The sequence below is a fragment of the Myotis nattereri genome (assembly GCF_964212035.1).
Source record: "Myotis nattereri genome assembly, chromosome: 3".
NCBI lineage: Eukaryota > Metazoa > Chordata > Mammalia > Chiroptera > Vespertilionidae > Myotis > Myotis nattereri.
The window spans coordinates 53,495,651-53,510,403 of record NC_138077.1 but is presented as its reverse complement, the minus strand read 5'-3'; the positions used below and the strand labels follow the sequence as shown (position 1 = coordinate 53,510,403).

Sequence of the window (14,753 nt, the reverse complement as noted above, 5' to 3'; positions counted from 1 at the left end):
AAAGAGTGAGGGCCCTGAGATACAGATGAGGTCAGTAGACTTTAAACAAATATTCAGCAGCTGAGGGTGGAGAGTTTCGGGGTTCCTTCCTTCCTACCTCCCTCCTTCCCTCCCTGCCTGCCTTTCTTTTTTTTCTTCTACTTCTACTTTTAAATCACCATGTATGGCTCAATATCATAGCACTTCACACCTACAAGAATGACTATAATAAAAAAGTTGAAGAATAATAAGTGTTGGTGAGAATGTGGAGAAATTGGAACCCTTATACTTTGCTAGTGGAAAGGTAAATGGTGCATGTAGCTCTTCGAAAAAGTTCCTCTAAAAGTTAACATTGAGTAACATATAACCCAGCAATTCTAGTGCTGTGTATATTCCCAGGAGAATTAAAAGCTTACATCCACTCAAAAACTTGTACACAAATGTTGATAGCAGCATTCTTATGAGCCAAAAGGTAGAAACAGCCCAAATGTCTATCACCTGATGAATGAATAAATAAAAATTGTATATGCATATAATGGAATATATTTTAGTCATAATAAAGGAATGAAATATAGATACATAAACATTGAACCTTGAAAGCATTATGCTACATGAAAGAAGTCGAACACAAAGATCATATATTGTATGATTCCATTTACATTCGATTCTTATTCATGGTGGTTAGATTCTACAAGCCGCAAACACTGAATATTGAAAGCGAAACCATTGCTTCTAGGGAAAATACAGGGTTAGGTTCCTAAAGCCTCAGGTCACAACATTTTGATATACAGCTAATCAACTGATTGATATACAGCCTTGCCTTTATGTGTGTTTCTGTTTAAAGACACTCTATTTAACAATTGTGATTGAATAGCATTGAACTCATGGCCAACAGCACTATAACTCATGCCTGAATGAAGATTATCAAAGATGTATATTCTCCACAAGGCACATCACAGCCTTCTTGCACTTAGGTATACTAGACAGCTCTTCAGCACTGTGCTTCTCACCTCTGCACATATCCATTAATGATCACAAAAGCACTGAGAGTATTGATTTTGGAGTTGCAAATAAACTTGAGTGAGTAAGTGAATTTGCATGTGTGGAATCTGCACATAATGGGGATTGACTGCATACATTTTATAGATTTCTGTAGAGACAAGAAATTAGTGGTTTCTGGGGACTGAGGAAAGGAGGGGAGAAACCTTTGCAGAGACAAGGTTTGAGGTTTGTGAAAAATCTCCATTGAGCATTCAACAGAGATTGGCACACCTGTATGAGTACTCTGCCCAGGACCGGGGATATAGCCATCTGCTAAGATTAGAGAGGATGGTGCCCAATGCTCTCATAGGGCTGGGAATAGTGCCTGCTTCTGTCAGCAATAGTAAACCTTGTAAGAGTAAACCTTATATTTCACAGGATGTTGAGTAGAGGACTCAACAGTCTTCCTCAGTGATAGAAAATAATTACCCTAGACCTGTGGTGGGCAAACTGCGGCTCGCGAGCCACATGCAGCTCTTTGGCCCCTTGAGTGTGGCTCTTCCTAAGCCTTAGGAGTACCCTAATTAAGTTAATAACAATGTACCTACCTATATAGTTTAAGTTTAAAAAATGTGGCTCTCAAAAGAAATTTCAATCGTTGTACTGTTGATATTTGGCTCTGTTGACTAATGAGTTTGCCGACCACGGCCCTAGACTATATGCTGCTTGTAGTCTAACAAATCTTATTCTAAAACAAGACCCAAAGGGATCTGTTCCAAAGTAACTGTGTCCCAGGACAAAGCTCAAGAATATTTATGAGTCCAGATATATCTGGCACCCAAATACCCAGTCAAAGTTTACCAGACAGGCAAAAGAGCAGGAAAACTATAACCCATATGAGGAGAAAAACTGACCCAGAACTGATACAGACAAAAGAATTGGCACAAAAGGCCATTAAAACAATCTTTATAACTGTATTCCAGATGTTAAGTAGAGACATTTGGAAGGTACTTTTTAAATTTATTGATTTTTTTTTTTTTTTGAGAGAGAGCAATTTGTTGTCCACTTATTTATGCATTCATTGGTTGATTCTTGTATATGCTCTGACTGGGGATCAAACATTGGCAAATTGGGACAGTGCTCTACTGAGTTACCCAGCCTGGACTTGGAAGTACATTTTTTTAAAAAAATTAAACTTACAGATACAAACTACAGTGTTTGAGATTGGATCAATGGCAGATTATACATTGTAGAGAAGTGATTGATAGTAATAGAAACTATCCAAGGGAAACATAGGGATAGAAATGAATTTATTTATTTATTTATTTATTTATTTAGGAAGAAATCCTAATTGTTTTATTGCTTAAAGTATTACAAAGAGTATCACATATGTCTCCTTTTTTTCCCGCCCTTGACAATCCCCCAGCCTCCCCTACCCCCCAGTGTCTTATGTCCATTGGTCATGCGTATATGCATGCATACAGTCCTTTGGTTGGTCTCTTACCCCCCCCCTTCCTGCCCCCCAACCCTCCCCAGCCTTCTCGCTGCAGTTTGACAGTCTGTTCGAGGCTGCTCTGCCTCTGTATCTATTTTTGTTCATAAATTTATAATGGTCTTTATTATCCATAAATGAGTGAGATCATGTGGTATTTTCCCATCATTGATTGGCTTATTTCACTTAGCATAATGCTCTCCAGTTCCATCCATGCTGTTGCAAATGGTAAGAATTCCTTCTTTTTTACAGCAGCATAGTATTCCATTGTGTAGATGTATCAGAATTTTCTAATCCATTCATCTACTGATGAGCACTTAGGCTGTTTCCAGATCTCAGCTATGGTGAATTGTGCTGCTATAAACATAGGGGTGCATATATCCTTTCTGATTGGTGTTTCTGTTTTCTTGGGATATATTCCTAGAAGTGGGATCACGGGGTCAAATGGGAGTTCCATTTTTAGTTTTTTGAGGAAATGCCATACTGTCTTCCATAGTGGCTGCACCAGTCTACATTCCCACTAGCAGTGCACGAGTGTTCCTTTTTCTCTGCATCCTCTCCAGCACTTGTCATTTGTTGATTTGTTGATGATAGCCATTCTGACAGGTGTGCAATGGTACCTCATTGTTGTTTTGATTTGCATCTCTCGACTGATTAGTGACTTGGAGCATGATTTCATATGTCTCTTGGCTTTCTGAATGTCCTCTTTTGAAAGGTGTCTATTTAGGTCCTTTGCCCATTTTTTGATTGGATTGTTTATCTTCCTTTTGTTAAGTTGTATGAGTTCCCTATAAATGTTGGAGATTAAGCCCTTATCGGTGATAACATTGGCAAATATGTTCTCCCATGCAGTGGGCTTTCTTGTTGTTTTGTTGATGGTTTCTTTTGCTGTGCAGAAACTTTTTATTTTGATGTAGTCCCATTTGTTTATTTTCTCTTTAGTTTCCAATGCCCTAGGAGCTGTATCGGTGAAGAAATTGCTTCGGCATATGTCTGAGATTTTGTTGCCTTTGGATTCTTCTAGTATTTCTATGGTTTCCTGTCATACATTTAAGTCCTTCATCCATTTTGATTTTATTTTTGTGTATGGCATAAGTTGGTGGTCTAGTTTCATTTTTGCATGTATCTGTCCAATTTTCCCAACACCATTTATTTAAGAGACTATCTTGACTCCATTGTATGTTCTTGCCTCCTTTGTCAAATATTAATTGAGCATATTGGTTCGGATCGATTTCTGGGCTCTCTATTCTATTCCATTGATCTATATGTCTGTTCTTGTGCCAGTACCAGGCAGTTTTGAGAACAGTGGATTTGTAATACATCTTGATATCTGGTATTGAGATCCCACCTACTTTGGCCTTTTTCAGGATTGCTGCAGCTATTTGGGGTCTTTTTTTATTCCAGATGAATTTTTGGAGAGTTTGTTCTAGGTCTGAGAAATATGCCGTTGGTATTTTAATGGGAAGTGCGTTGAATTTATAGATTGCTTTGGGTAGTATGGACATTTTAATGATGTTGATTCTACCAATCCAAGAACATGGTATGTCCTTCCATCTGTTTATGTCTCCCTCTGTCTCTTTTTTCAACGTCCTGTAGTTTTCTGAGTAGAGGTCTTTTACCTCTTTAGTTAAGTTTATTCCTAGGTATCTTAATTTTTTTGGTGCGATGGTAAATGGGATTGTTTTTTTAGTCTCTCTTTCTGTAAGTTCGCTATTGGTGTATAGAAATGCCATAGATTCCTTGGCATTAATTTTGTATCCTGCTACATTGCCAAATTCATTTATTAAGTCTAATAGTTTTTTGATGGAGTCTTTAGGGTTTTTTATGTATAATATCATGTCATCTGCAAATAAGGACAGTTTTACTTCTTCTTTTCCAATTTGGATGCCTTTTACTTCTTCTTCTTGTCTAATTGCAATGGCTAATACTTCCAGTTCTATGTCGAACAGGAATGGTGAGAGGGGGCATCCCTGTCTTGTTCCTGTTCTTAGGGGAAATGGTGTTAGTTTTGTCCATTGAGTATGATGTTGGTTGTGGGTTTGTCATATATGGCTTTTATTATGTTAAGGTATGACCCTTCTATTCCCACCTTGCTGAGAGTTTTTATCAAAAATGGGTGTTGGATTTTGTCAAATGCTTTTTCTGCATCAATTGATATGACTGTGGTTTTTTTCTTTCAATTTGTTTATGTGATGTATCACGTTTATTGATTTGCGGATATTGTACCATCCTTGCATCCCTGGGATAAATCCTACTTGGTCATGGTGTATGATCTTTCTGATGTACTGCTGGATTCAATTTGCTAAGACTTTGTTGAGGATTTTGGCATCTATGTTCATGAGGGATATTGGCCTGTAATTCTCTTTCATTGTGCTGTCTTTACCTGGTTTTGGTATTAGGGTGATGCTGGCTTCATAGAATGAGCTTGGAAGTGTTCTTTCCTCTTGAATTTTTTGTAGTAGTCTGAGGAGGATAGGTTTTAGTTCTTCCTTGAATGTTTGGTAAAACTCCCCTGTGAAGCCGTCCGGTCCTGGGCTTTTGTTTGCTCGAAGCTTTTTGATGACTGCTTCAATTTCTTCCATAGTTATTGGCCTGTTGAGATTTTTAGGTTCTTCCTGATTGAGCTTTGGAATGTTGTATTTTTCTAGGCATATGTCCATTTCCTCCAGGTTGTCCAGTTTGTTGGAGTAGAGCTGTCCATAGTATTTTTAACAATCATTTGTATTTCTGTGGGGTCTGTTGTTATTTTGCCTCTATCATTTCTGATTTTGTTTATTTGGGTCCTCTCTCTTTGCTTCTTAGTGAGCCTGGCTAGAGGTTCATCAATCTTGTTTATCCTTTCAAAGAACCAGCTCTTGGTTTCATTGATTTTATGTATTGTTTTTTTTGGTCTCTATGTCATTTATTTCTGCTCTAATCTTTATCATCTCCTTCCTTCTGCTCACTCTGGGCTTTTCTTGTTGCTCTCTTTCTAGTTCTTTGAGATGTAGAGGTAGATGATTTACTACCATTTTTTCTTGTTTTTTGAGATAGGCCTGTAGAGCTATAAACTTCTCTCTCAGGACTGCTTTTATTGTGTCCCATAGGTTTTGGATTGTTGTTTTTTCATTGTCATTAGTTTCCAGGATGTTTTTAATTTCTTCTTTGATCTCATTGGTAACCCAATCAATATTTAATACCATGCTATTCAGCTTCCAAGTGTTTGAGTATTTTGAGTTGTTTTTATTGTAGTTTATTTCTAATATTATGCCACTGTGGTCTGAGAAGATGCTTGGTATGATTTCAGTCTTCTTGAATTTGGGGAGACTTTGTTTGTGACCCAATATGTGGTCTATTTTTGAATATGTCCCATGAGCCCTTGAGTAGAATGTATATTCCGTGGCTTTGGGGTGAAGTGTTCTGATGATGTCAATTAAGTCCATCTGATCTAGTGAGTCATTTAGGATTGCTATTTCTTTGCGGATTTATCCAGTGATGTCAGGGGTGTATTAAAGTCCCCTACTATGATTGTATTGTCAGTCTCTCCCTTGATATCTTCCAGGATTTTTTTTTAATGTATTTGGATGCTCCTGCATTGGGTGCATATATGTTTATCAGGGTTATATCCTCTCGTTGTATTGATCCCTTTAGTATTATGAAGTGGCCTTCCCTATCTCTTGTTATGGCTTTCACTTTGCGGTCTATTTTGTCCGATATAAGTATTGCTACCCCAGCTTTTTTTTTCATTTCCATTTGCCTGAGGGCAGGTGCCATCAGAACACTGTGCACTGGCCCCATTCTGTTCCAGGAGTGTAAATTCACAGAGAAATATGAATAGATAACAACAGAAAATGGTATTGGAACTGTGGGAATCAGCATTTTTGCACAGGAAGCTTTGGGAGATGTTTACTGTAGTCTGCCTGAAATTGTGACAGAATTGAACAAACAAGATGAGTTTGGTGCTTTGAAAAGTTGCAGAAAATCCAGGACTTGTCAACAGATCTTGTTATGAAGACGGTTGGCTGATCAAGATGACACTGACTAATCCTTCAGAACTAGATGGACTAGTGAGTGAAGAAGCATATGAGAAGTACATAAAATCTAAGGAGTGAAAATGGAATCTCCTAAACAAAGTAGATGAAACAACTTAATCTGGCATAGTTGTTTTAAATTAGTGGTTGATAGAAGATTTAAAATAGCAACTTTTAGTAATACCAATGGAAAAAGAAACTACAACAATGCTATTGGAAGAAAATTCCCCTTAACTTTCTAATGATTGCAGATAAACACAATATGCATAGTTTTCACAACATCCTATGATTTTTAGGCTAGACTACGGTTATGATATTCAGAATTTCTGAAATTATAAAAAGTATGTAATTCAAGGATAACATTGTTATATTAGGCCTTACATAATATTGTAACTTACTTATATCTGTCTCTGGATTTGGTTCAAAATTATTAATCTTTCCATTGGAAATAATTAGCAGTGGAGAAAAGTTTTTGTTGTTAGTGTCAGATGATGAATAATATCTAAATTTTGCAATATACTGTGTTTGCTGGTGCTATTTTTATACAGTGAAGGGGCAATCTTGAAGGAAAACAAAGAAAGTTTAAAAATAAAACATTCAACTTCTTGACCTGGCCAGTTTTTCTCAGTGGTTACAGCGTCAGCCCGAGGATGAAAGAGTTGCAGGTTCAATCCCCAGCCCGGATCCAGGCATGAGTGGGAAGCAACCAATTAATATGTCTTTCTCACATTGATGTTTCTCTCTCTCTCCAACTCCCCCCTCTCTTCCATTCTCTAAAAATCAATGGAAAAAATATCCTCACTCGGGGATAAAAAATAATAATGAAACATTCAACTTTTTAAAAAAATAAATAAATAATTGACATTGAGTTAAAGAATAAAGCCATACTGATGGGAGCATCTCAGAGAGGCACAGGAGCCAAACTGAAATAGCTCTAGTGGCCAAGGTGCAAAAATTTGAACAAAGTAGTATGGGATTATAACCCAAAATGTAATATGTATGAGCCCATGCTGATAGAAATAAAGTGATTAAATAAATAAACAAGGCAGAAGAGACAGCTCCCATGCGGAAGAATTCCAAATATTTACAGAGATGTTCCACCCTGAAGGAAGTGAGGTGTAGCTCCCACTTTTTAAGTGTAGGCGGCATGTAGTGACTTCCTTCCAAAGAGCACAGTATGGAAAGGGGAGAAAAACGTAACTTTACAGGAGAGAAACCTGACAAACACTACCTCAGCCAGGTGACGAGGGGAACACGAACAGTCCTCAGTCCTGTTGATAGTATGTACCTTTAATATTGATGCAAAGAAAATGCACTCTTAACTGTTATCTTCTCTCCCAAACCCATAATCTCTAACCATGAGAAAAACATCAAATCCAAGGACAGCCTACACTATAATACCTGATCAGTACTCCTTCAAACTGTCAGCGTCATCCAAAGAAAAGGAAAGTCTGAGAAATTGTCACAGCCAGGAGGACCCTACAGAAAAGTGACAAGAACAGAAATAGGAGAGTGGAAGAGTGAATGAAACCTAGTGTGAATGCTGGAAGCACTAGGGGCCCCATAAGTGATGCCAGTCAGCAGGGATATATCCTTTTCTTCCACCATATTTAGCTGCATAGGTACAGGCAAAGGGTAGGCAGAATTTTAACTGTATTTAGCCACTGAGTGCTATAAAGTGCACGAGGGTCAAAAAAGTGATTATGTGGAAAGAATGATGGACACTGGAAGATCAGAAGGATTTATTCGGGTCCAGTGGAGTCTAAAGTTCACTGGCGTGAGGGTAATAAGAGTGAAAAGATAGGAGGTGGAGTGCAATGGAGATTTAAGAGTTGCAGTTATTGATATTCCTAAGATAACCATGGGTGTGTGTGGCTGGCATAGGCTAAAGGACAAGAGCATCAGAAAAGAGACCAGGTGATTGTAACCAGCATCTTTATAGCTATTGGAATTGTCGTGAATTGTGAATAATGTTAGACTTGATAACAGCGTTTTATAGATGTTTGAAGCAAAGAATGTTAGAAGTTTGAAAACCCTGGAGTTAGAGAGGAGGGTGATAGCGGCCTCAAAAAGAGGCTATAAGGAGCCAAGAGAACACTCCATCCTCGGGGCAAAGGTGTGGGAGAGGAAAAGCTACCACTAGAGAATGCTGCGAATAAGGCAGATTCCTCATAGGAGAGCCAGGCCTTAATAAGTTAAGGAATATGTTTGAGGAGGGGATGGGAAGTGGGTATAAAAATAATTAAGGCTAGAAAAGAAGGTGCAGAGGCACATTGGTGTTAGAATGAAGAGGCTGAGGGAATGATTGGGAGTCATGGGTTGCTTATAATCACTAACATAAATGAAGATAGAGTGTAATAAGGTTTATCCCAAAGTAGAGAAGGTTAAGTGTTTGGTTAAGTACTTATTTTTATAGAGTTCCCTATTAATCCCTTCCAGTGGAAGAGTTGAAGCTCACAACAGTCACATGACCTTAACTTGAAATTGCTATCTCAAGGATAATTTCTTACAATGAAAATTTTTTAAAAAAATATTTTTATTGAGTTCAGAGAGGATGGGAGGGAAGGAGAGAGAGAGAGAGAGAGAGAGAGAGAGAGAGAGGGAGGGAGGGAGGGAGGGAGGGAGGGAGGAAGGAAGGAAGGAAGGAAGGAAGGAAGGAAGGAAGGAAGGAAGGAAGGAAGAGAAAGAGAAAGAAAGAAAAAGAAAGAAAGAAAGAAAAAGAAAGAAAGAAAGAAAGAAAGAAAGAAAGAAAGAAAGAAAGAAAGAAAGAAAGAAAGAAAGAAACATTAATGATGAGAGAATCATTGATTGGCTGTCTCCTGCATGTCCCCCATTGGGGAACAAGCCTACAACCCGGGCAAGTGTCCTGATTGAGAATCAAACCGTGATCTCCTGGTTCATGGGTCAACGCTCAACCACTGAGCCACGCCACCAGTCAGGCACAATGAAATTTTTTAGTGAAAGTTTTGGGGGAAATGTCATGTAAAGAGAAATGATCTTAAGTAACAGGGAAATGAGCACATTCGTATACTGATGGTGCAAGTGTCCGTTGGTATCCTTTTTTGATGGCAGAAACTTTAAATGAGGCTGTATGTTCACTTTTTTATACAGTGTATTTATACATTATCAACATCCCTCACCAAGCTTACATTTTTTAACTATTTCTGTTTTTATTTTATTATTATTATTATTATTTAATAGATTTTAGAGAGAAGACAGGAGAGAGAGAGAGAAACATTGATCAAGTTGCCTCTGTGCACTTGCCCTGTCCAGGGATGGAACCCGAGACCTGGTATGTGCCCTGATCTGGAATTGAACCCACCACCTTTTTGTGTATAGGATGATGCTCCAACCAACTGAGTCACACTGGCCAGGACAAGCTTACATTTCTTAACAATCAGTGAACCTACATTGACACATTATTATCATCCGGAGTCCATAGTTTACATTAGGGTTCATGCTTGGGGTGGTGTACATTCTCTGGGTTTAGAGACAAATGTATAATGAATAGCATGTGTCCATCATTTAGTATACAGAGTATTTTCACTGTCTTAAAAATCCTCTGTGCTCTCTCTGCCTCTTCATCTATAGCTACATAGATATAACTCGTGTTTTTTTTTTTAAAAAAAAAAGGTTTTAATAAATTACATTGTTTTGAAATGTAATGTGACTTGAATAAAGCTTGAGAAAGGTAAATGGGATATTAATGGTAGGATTGTGGTCATTTTTTCTTTATACCCTTACATATTATATTTCTTTTTTTTTAAATATATTTTTATGGATTTCAGAGAGGAAGGAAGAGGAAGAGAGAGATAGAAACATCAATGATGAGAATCATTGATTGGCTACCTCCTGCACTGCCCCTACTGGGGATCAAGCTCGCAACCCCGGCATGTGCCCTTGACCGGAATCAAACCCGGGACCCTTCAGTCCACAGGCTAACGCTCTATCCACTGAGCCAAACCAGCTTCGGCCATATTATATTTCTTTGATCAATGTGTATTGTATTTATAACCTACATACACACCAAAAAAAAGATGAAGCTAATTTTTGAAACATCTAAAATAAAGGAAAGCCCTGGCCAGCTTGGCTCGGTGGATAGAGCATTGGCCTGTGGACTGAGGGGTCCCAGGTTCGATTCCAATCAAGGGCACATGCCTTGGTTGTGGGCTTGATCCCCAGTGGGGGGCGTGCAGGAGGCAGCCAATCAATGACTCTCTCTCATCATTAATGTTTCTCTCTCCTTCAACCTTCCTCTCTGAAATCAATAAAGAAATATATTTTAAAAAGTAAAATAAAGGAAAAATTATCCAAATGGATAGAAATAATACTAACCTCATTTTAGTATTTATGGTGATTGTCTTTACAGAAGTAAAAGATCCATAAACTTTATATCAAGTCCTTTCTCACTTTGTTGAGTTACTACCTTAAGAATATAAAAGATGTTCTCTTTTTTAGGCCTTGTACCTGATAGCAACTAATGGAACTCCAGAACTTCAGAACCCAGAGAAACTTTCCCCAATATTTCGGGATTTCTTAAATCGATGTTTGGAGATGGATGTGGAGAAAAGGGGGTCAGCCAAAGAATTGTTACAGGTGAATTTGGAAATGATAATATTTTTGGAATAAGTTGGCTTTTTTGAGTAACAAATAGAAAGTTTACATAGGTCTATTAGTTACATTTCACTGCTCATTCATCACTAGAAGTATGGCAGCTGCCGCAGTTTAAGATTTTATTTGCTGGAAATAAAATGTCCATCTATAATACTAAAAGCGTAATATGCAAATCAGCCAAATGACAGAATAGCAGAACAACTGTCCAGACCACCTTCTAGACTACCATGCTATGACTTGCACTGGTGCCAGGCCAGCCAAGGCAGGTGCGATGCAATTGGTTGGGGGGTCTCACCATTGCCCCGTAGAGGGAGGCCCAGGCCCCCAGCTGGTGGCACTATGTCGGGTGGGTGGGGCCTCCCTCTGCTGGGTGATCGATCTCGGGGGGGCTGTGATTAATCGCCCCATAGAGCGAGGCCCAGACCACCAGCCAGCGATGCTGTGGCCAGTGTGCGGGGCCAGCCAATGATTGCCCCACAGGCCAGCCAAGTGATCGCACCCCATGCCTGTCACCCACAGAGGGAGGTGACCGGTGGCAGGGGAGGGGGGACAGTGCCACACAGATGGCAAGCAGTGGCAGCGGCGGAGGCGGGGCCAGCTGCTAGCAGCCTGGGGAAGGAAAGTCCAATAGGCCCTGATCACTGGCCAGGCCTAGGGACCCTACCTGAGGGGTCCCGGATTGTGAGAGGGAGAGGGTACAGGCTGGGCTGAGGGACACCACCACCACCACGCCCTCCATGCATGAATTTCATGCACCGGGCCTCTAGTTATATTATAATAAGCATATGAGTTTTTGCATGTTATTAATTTTCAGTCGAGTTCTTTGCTAGCATGAGTATCTGGGACATTTAACTGAGATTTTATAATATTAGAAAAACTAAAAAGACTATGCTTTCAACTATAAAAGCAATGTATTGGTTATGCTGATTTTATGCAGGGATGAAATATGTGTTTATTAAATAAATTATGGTCCATTAAAATCTTTGAGTCTTTAATTGAAAGGAAATATTTAGCTTCTAAACTGGTGACATACTTTTTTTTTCTCCCCTCTTTCTGGCAGCATCCCTTCCTGAAACTGGCCAAACCATTATCTAGTTTGACACCACTGATTATGGCAGCTAAAGAAGCAATGAAGAGTAATCGTTAACATCATTGCCATGGCCTCATATTCTTTTTCCATTTTCTAAAAGAAGTCTTTTAATATATGAAAATTATTACTCTTTTGGGGTTTAAGGAAATGGCCTGCATAACATGGAGGAAAAAAGCAAACTACTACTTCTGAAGACAACCAAGAGAAAATTACAAAACAGAATGACAACTTTCTATTGAATCCCTTTAGGGTCCAAAAGGAATTGTGGACTGAATCACTAGCCTTACTTCTTTCTGCAAACAGCCCATCAGGGCCATTTATCATGCTAGAGATTTGCCTTTTATTTTGCTGAGTTCATTGTAATAGATCACATTCATTGTCCCTTTGGGGGTATTTTCAGTACTTGAATAGTAGATTCGAGTTTTTCAGAGTATTTGTTTCATCTGCTAGCTTTTCTCTCTTTGTAGCTTTCTTTTTCCTTGATTTGCTCCTTTGAGTTGCTTTGAGAAGTTTTTCTTAGGCCTAAATTTGAGGCAAGTTTGATAGAAATTATGTAGCTCCTTATATTGGCAAAGGAGCTTAATATGGTTTAACTTTGTATAGAAGTTAGAACCAGCTATTGTACATGTAATATTTCAGTTCAGAATTTGAACTGGGGGAAGGGAAGAAAAGTATGTGATTTTTACCTTTTTTAACAAATGTGAAAGTCAGTTTTAGAAATTTCATGGTAGTGAAATGTTTGGCATTTGTTACATGTATAGAGAGAAGACTAATAATCTATATTTATAACTAAATCATTGAGACAGAAAAAGAATCCCATTGACTCTCCATCTTTACAGTTATTCCCTTTTTGACTGTTTCCTCTTCAGCGATGGCTTCTGGAATCAGAGTGATTTGTTCTTGTTCCAACTTTTGTTAGTGCCACTACTTTCCCCTTCTCCTGTTTCCCCCTCATTTTGGAAATAAGTTTCTGTATATGTTGTAATTTTAGTTTGTTTTTTTAATTAACCCTCTGTCACCCTACTGCCCCCTCCCCCCAACATGGTAAATACTGTAATAACCATTGACTTTTCAGATTTTAAAAATTAACTCTCTTTTTCAGTTTAAAGGAGAAAAATATTTGGAGCTAGTAGAGACAAAGTGAGAGACTTGAACCTTGGTGAGCTCTAAAAAAACTAGCTGAGATTGCATTGATGAAAGAGAATTGTCAGTACGTAGAGATGGAACTACTGACCAGTAAACTACACGTTTGTTATAAGCATTGTTCCCAAACCATTACCAACACTGTACTGTCTGAGAGCTTAAGTGATAAAGTACTTCTTGATAAATTCATGGATCATTTAAGATGTTGAGTTACTTTGGATTTTTTTCAAATAAGGAAATAATATTCATGTAAAAAACTGGAGAAAGGAAGAAAAATGAAATGTTCTTGTTGATAGCAATACCTTTTTTTTTTAATTTTAAAGATTTTAAAAGGTCTGTGACCTGTAGCATTAATTATTAGAGTGCCCTCTCTTCCTTCTCCCCTCTCTGTCTCTTCTTCCTCTCCGCTTCCTCTCATTTTTTTTTCAATTGTTTTGCATTTGGATGCAGTATTGTCCCTTCTGGCATGCCAAGAGCCACATAAAAGAGAAACATCTGTGATTTGGTTCTGGAACATGGGAATGTTCCTACCATTCTCCTGATTAAGTTCATACCTACTTGCCATTGTGTAATAGTACAAATCATGAATAAAAATGATTTTGATGTTTTGGAGTACATGGCGGGGGCGGGGGGGGAGCTCCTACCATTTTATTTCCTATCATTCCCATCATCTGTGTATAAGATATAGGTATAAGGATAGAAATGGCTGTTCTTTGTTGATAGCACAGGAAGGTTTTTTTAAAAAAAGATAAAATAGTTTATGAGACTTTTATCTAGAGCACTTAATGGTCTCTGTTTTTAATTTGATTTTTGATTTCATATTTCTCTGGATTATATTGGCCTTCTATAGTTACTATGAAATTACAGAAACAAGCCAGTTTACTTCTGGTGGAAAGCTACATTGCCTTTGAATTCCAGATTTGAACATTCTTTGTAAATAGTCTGGATGGATTATGGTGAAGAAGATGCTACCAATGAAAACCAACTCGATAAGACTGTGATCATCATGACCACTCTAGATGGCACTTCCATACATAAGTCATAAAGACCATATTCATTGAATACAGTGCCAATGCCCCATTTTTATTCCTATGACTCAACAAAGGTCTTTTCAATTTATAGGAGCAGTTTGGGATTTGTATTTTACAACTTTTGATGGTTACCTGCATGTCCATTGCTGGCAACGGACTTTGTCATTAAAACCTGACTCCTAGGTTAAGGGAGCTACACTGTGGTTTATTCTTTACGTACTTGGATAAACTAACTTGTAATAGAAATATACTTTGGTTAATTCTGAAATGTGTCATTTTTAAACAGAATAATCTTAAAAGCAATATGGAATTGTGATTTATTAGTTAATTATAAATTAAAATGTTTAGATCTTATTGAAAGAAAAATTATATCTGAATCAAGGTTCATGTTTTCTAAATACTGCCTTTTGTTC

General features: G+C 38.1%; 1 protein-coding gene across 1 annotated transcript in view; it reads left to right on the top strand.

Moving 5' to 3' along the window:
• Nucleotides 1–14,519, top strand: part of PAK2 (p21 (RAC1) activated kinase 2) — a 105,395-nt gene extending 90,876 nt beyond the window's left edge. Inside the window, exons 14-15 of the mRNA XM_081085347.1 lie at nucleotides 10,921–11,058; nucleotides 12,137–14,519. Of these exons, the coding sequence (XP_080941473.1) occupies nucleotides 10,921–11,058; nucleotides 12,137–12,223 (225 nt within the window). The 3' untranslated portion in view covers nucleotides 12,224–14,519. The remainder of the gene's footprint in view (nucleotides 1–10,920; nucleotides 11,059–12,136) is intronic.
• Nucleotides 14,520–14,753: the final 234 nt, after the last annotated feature.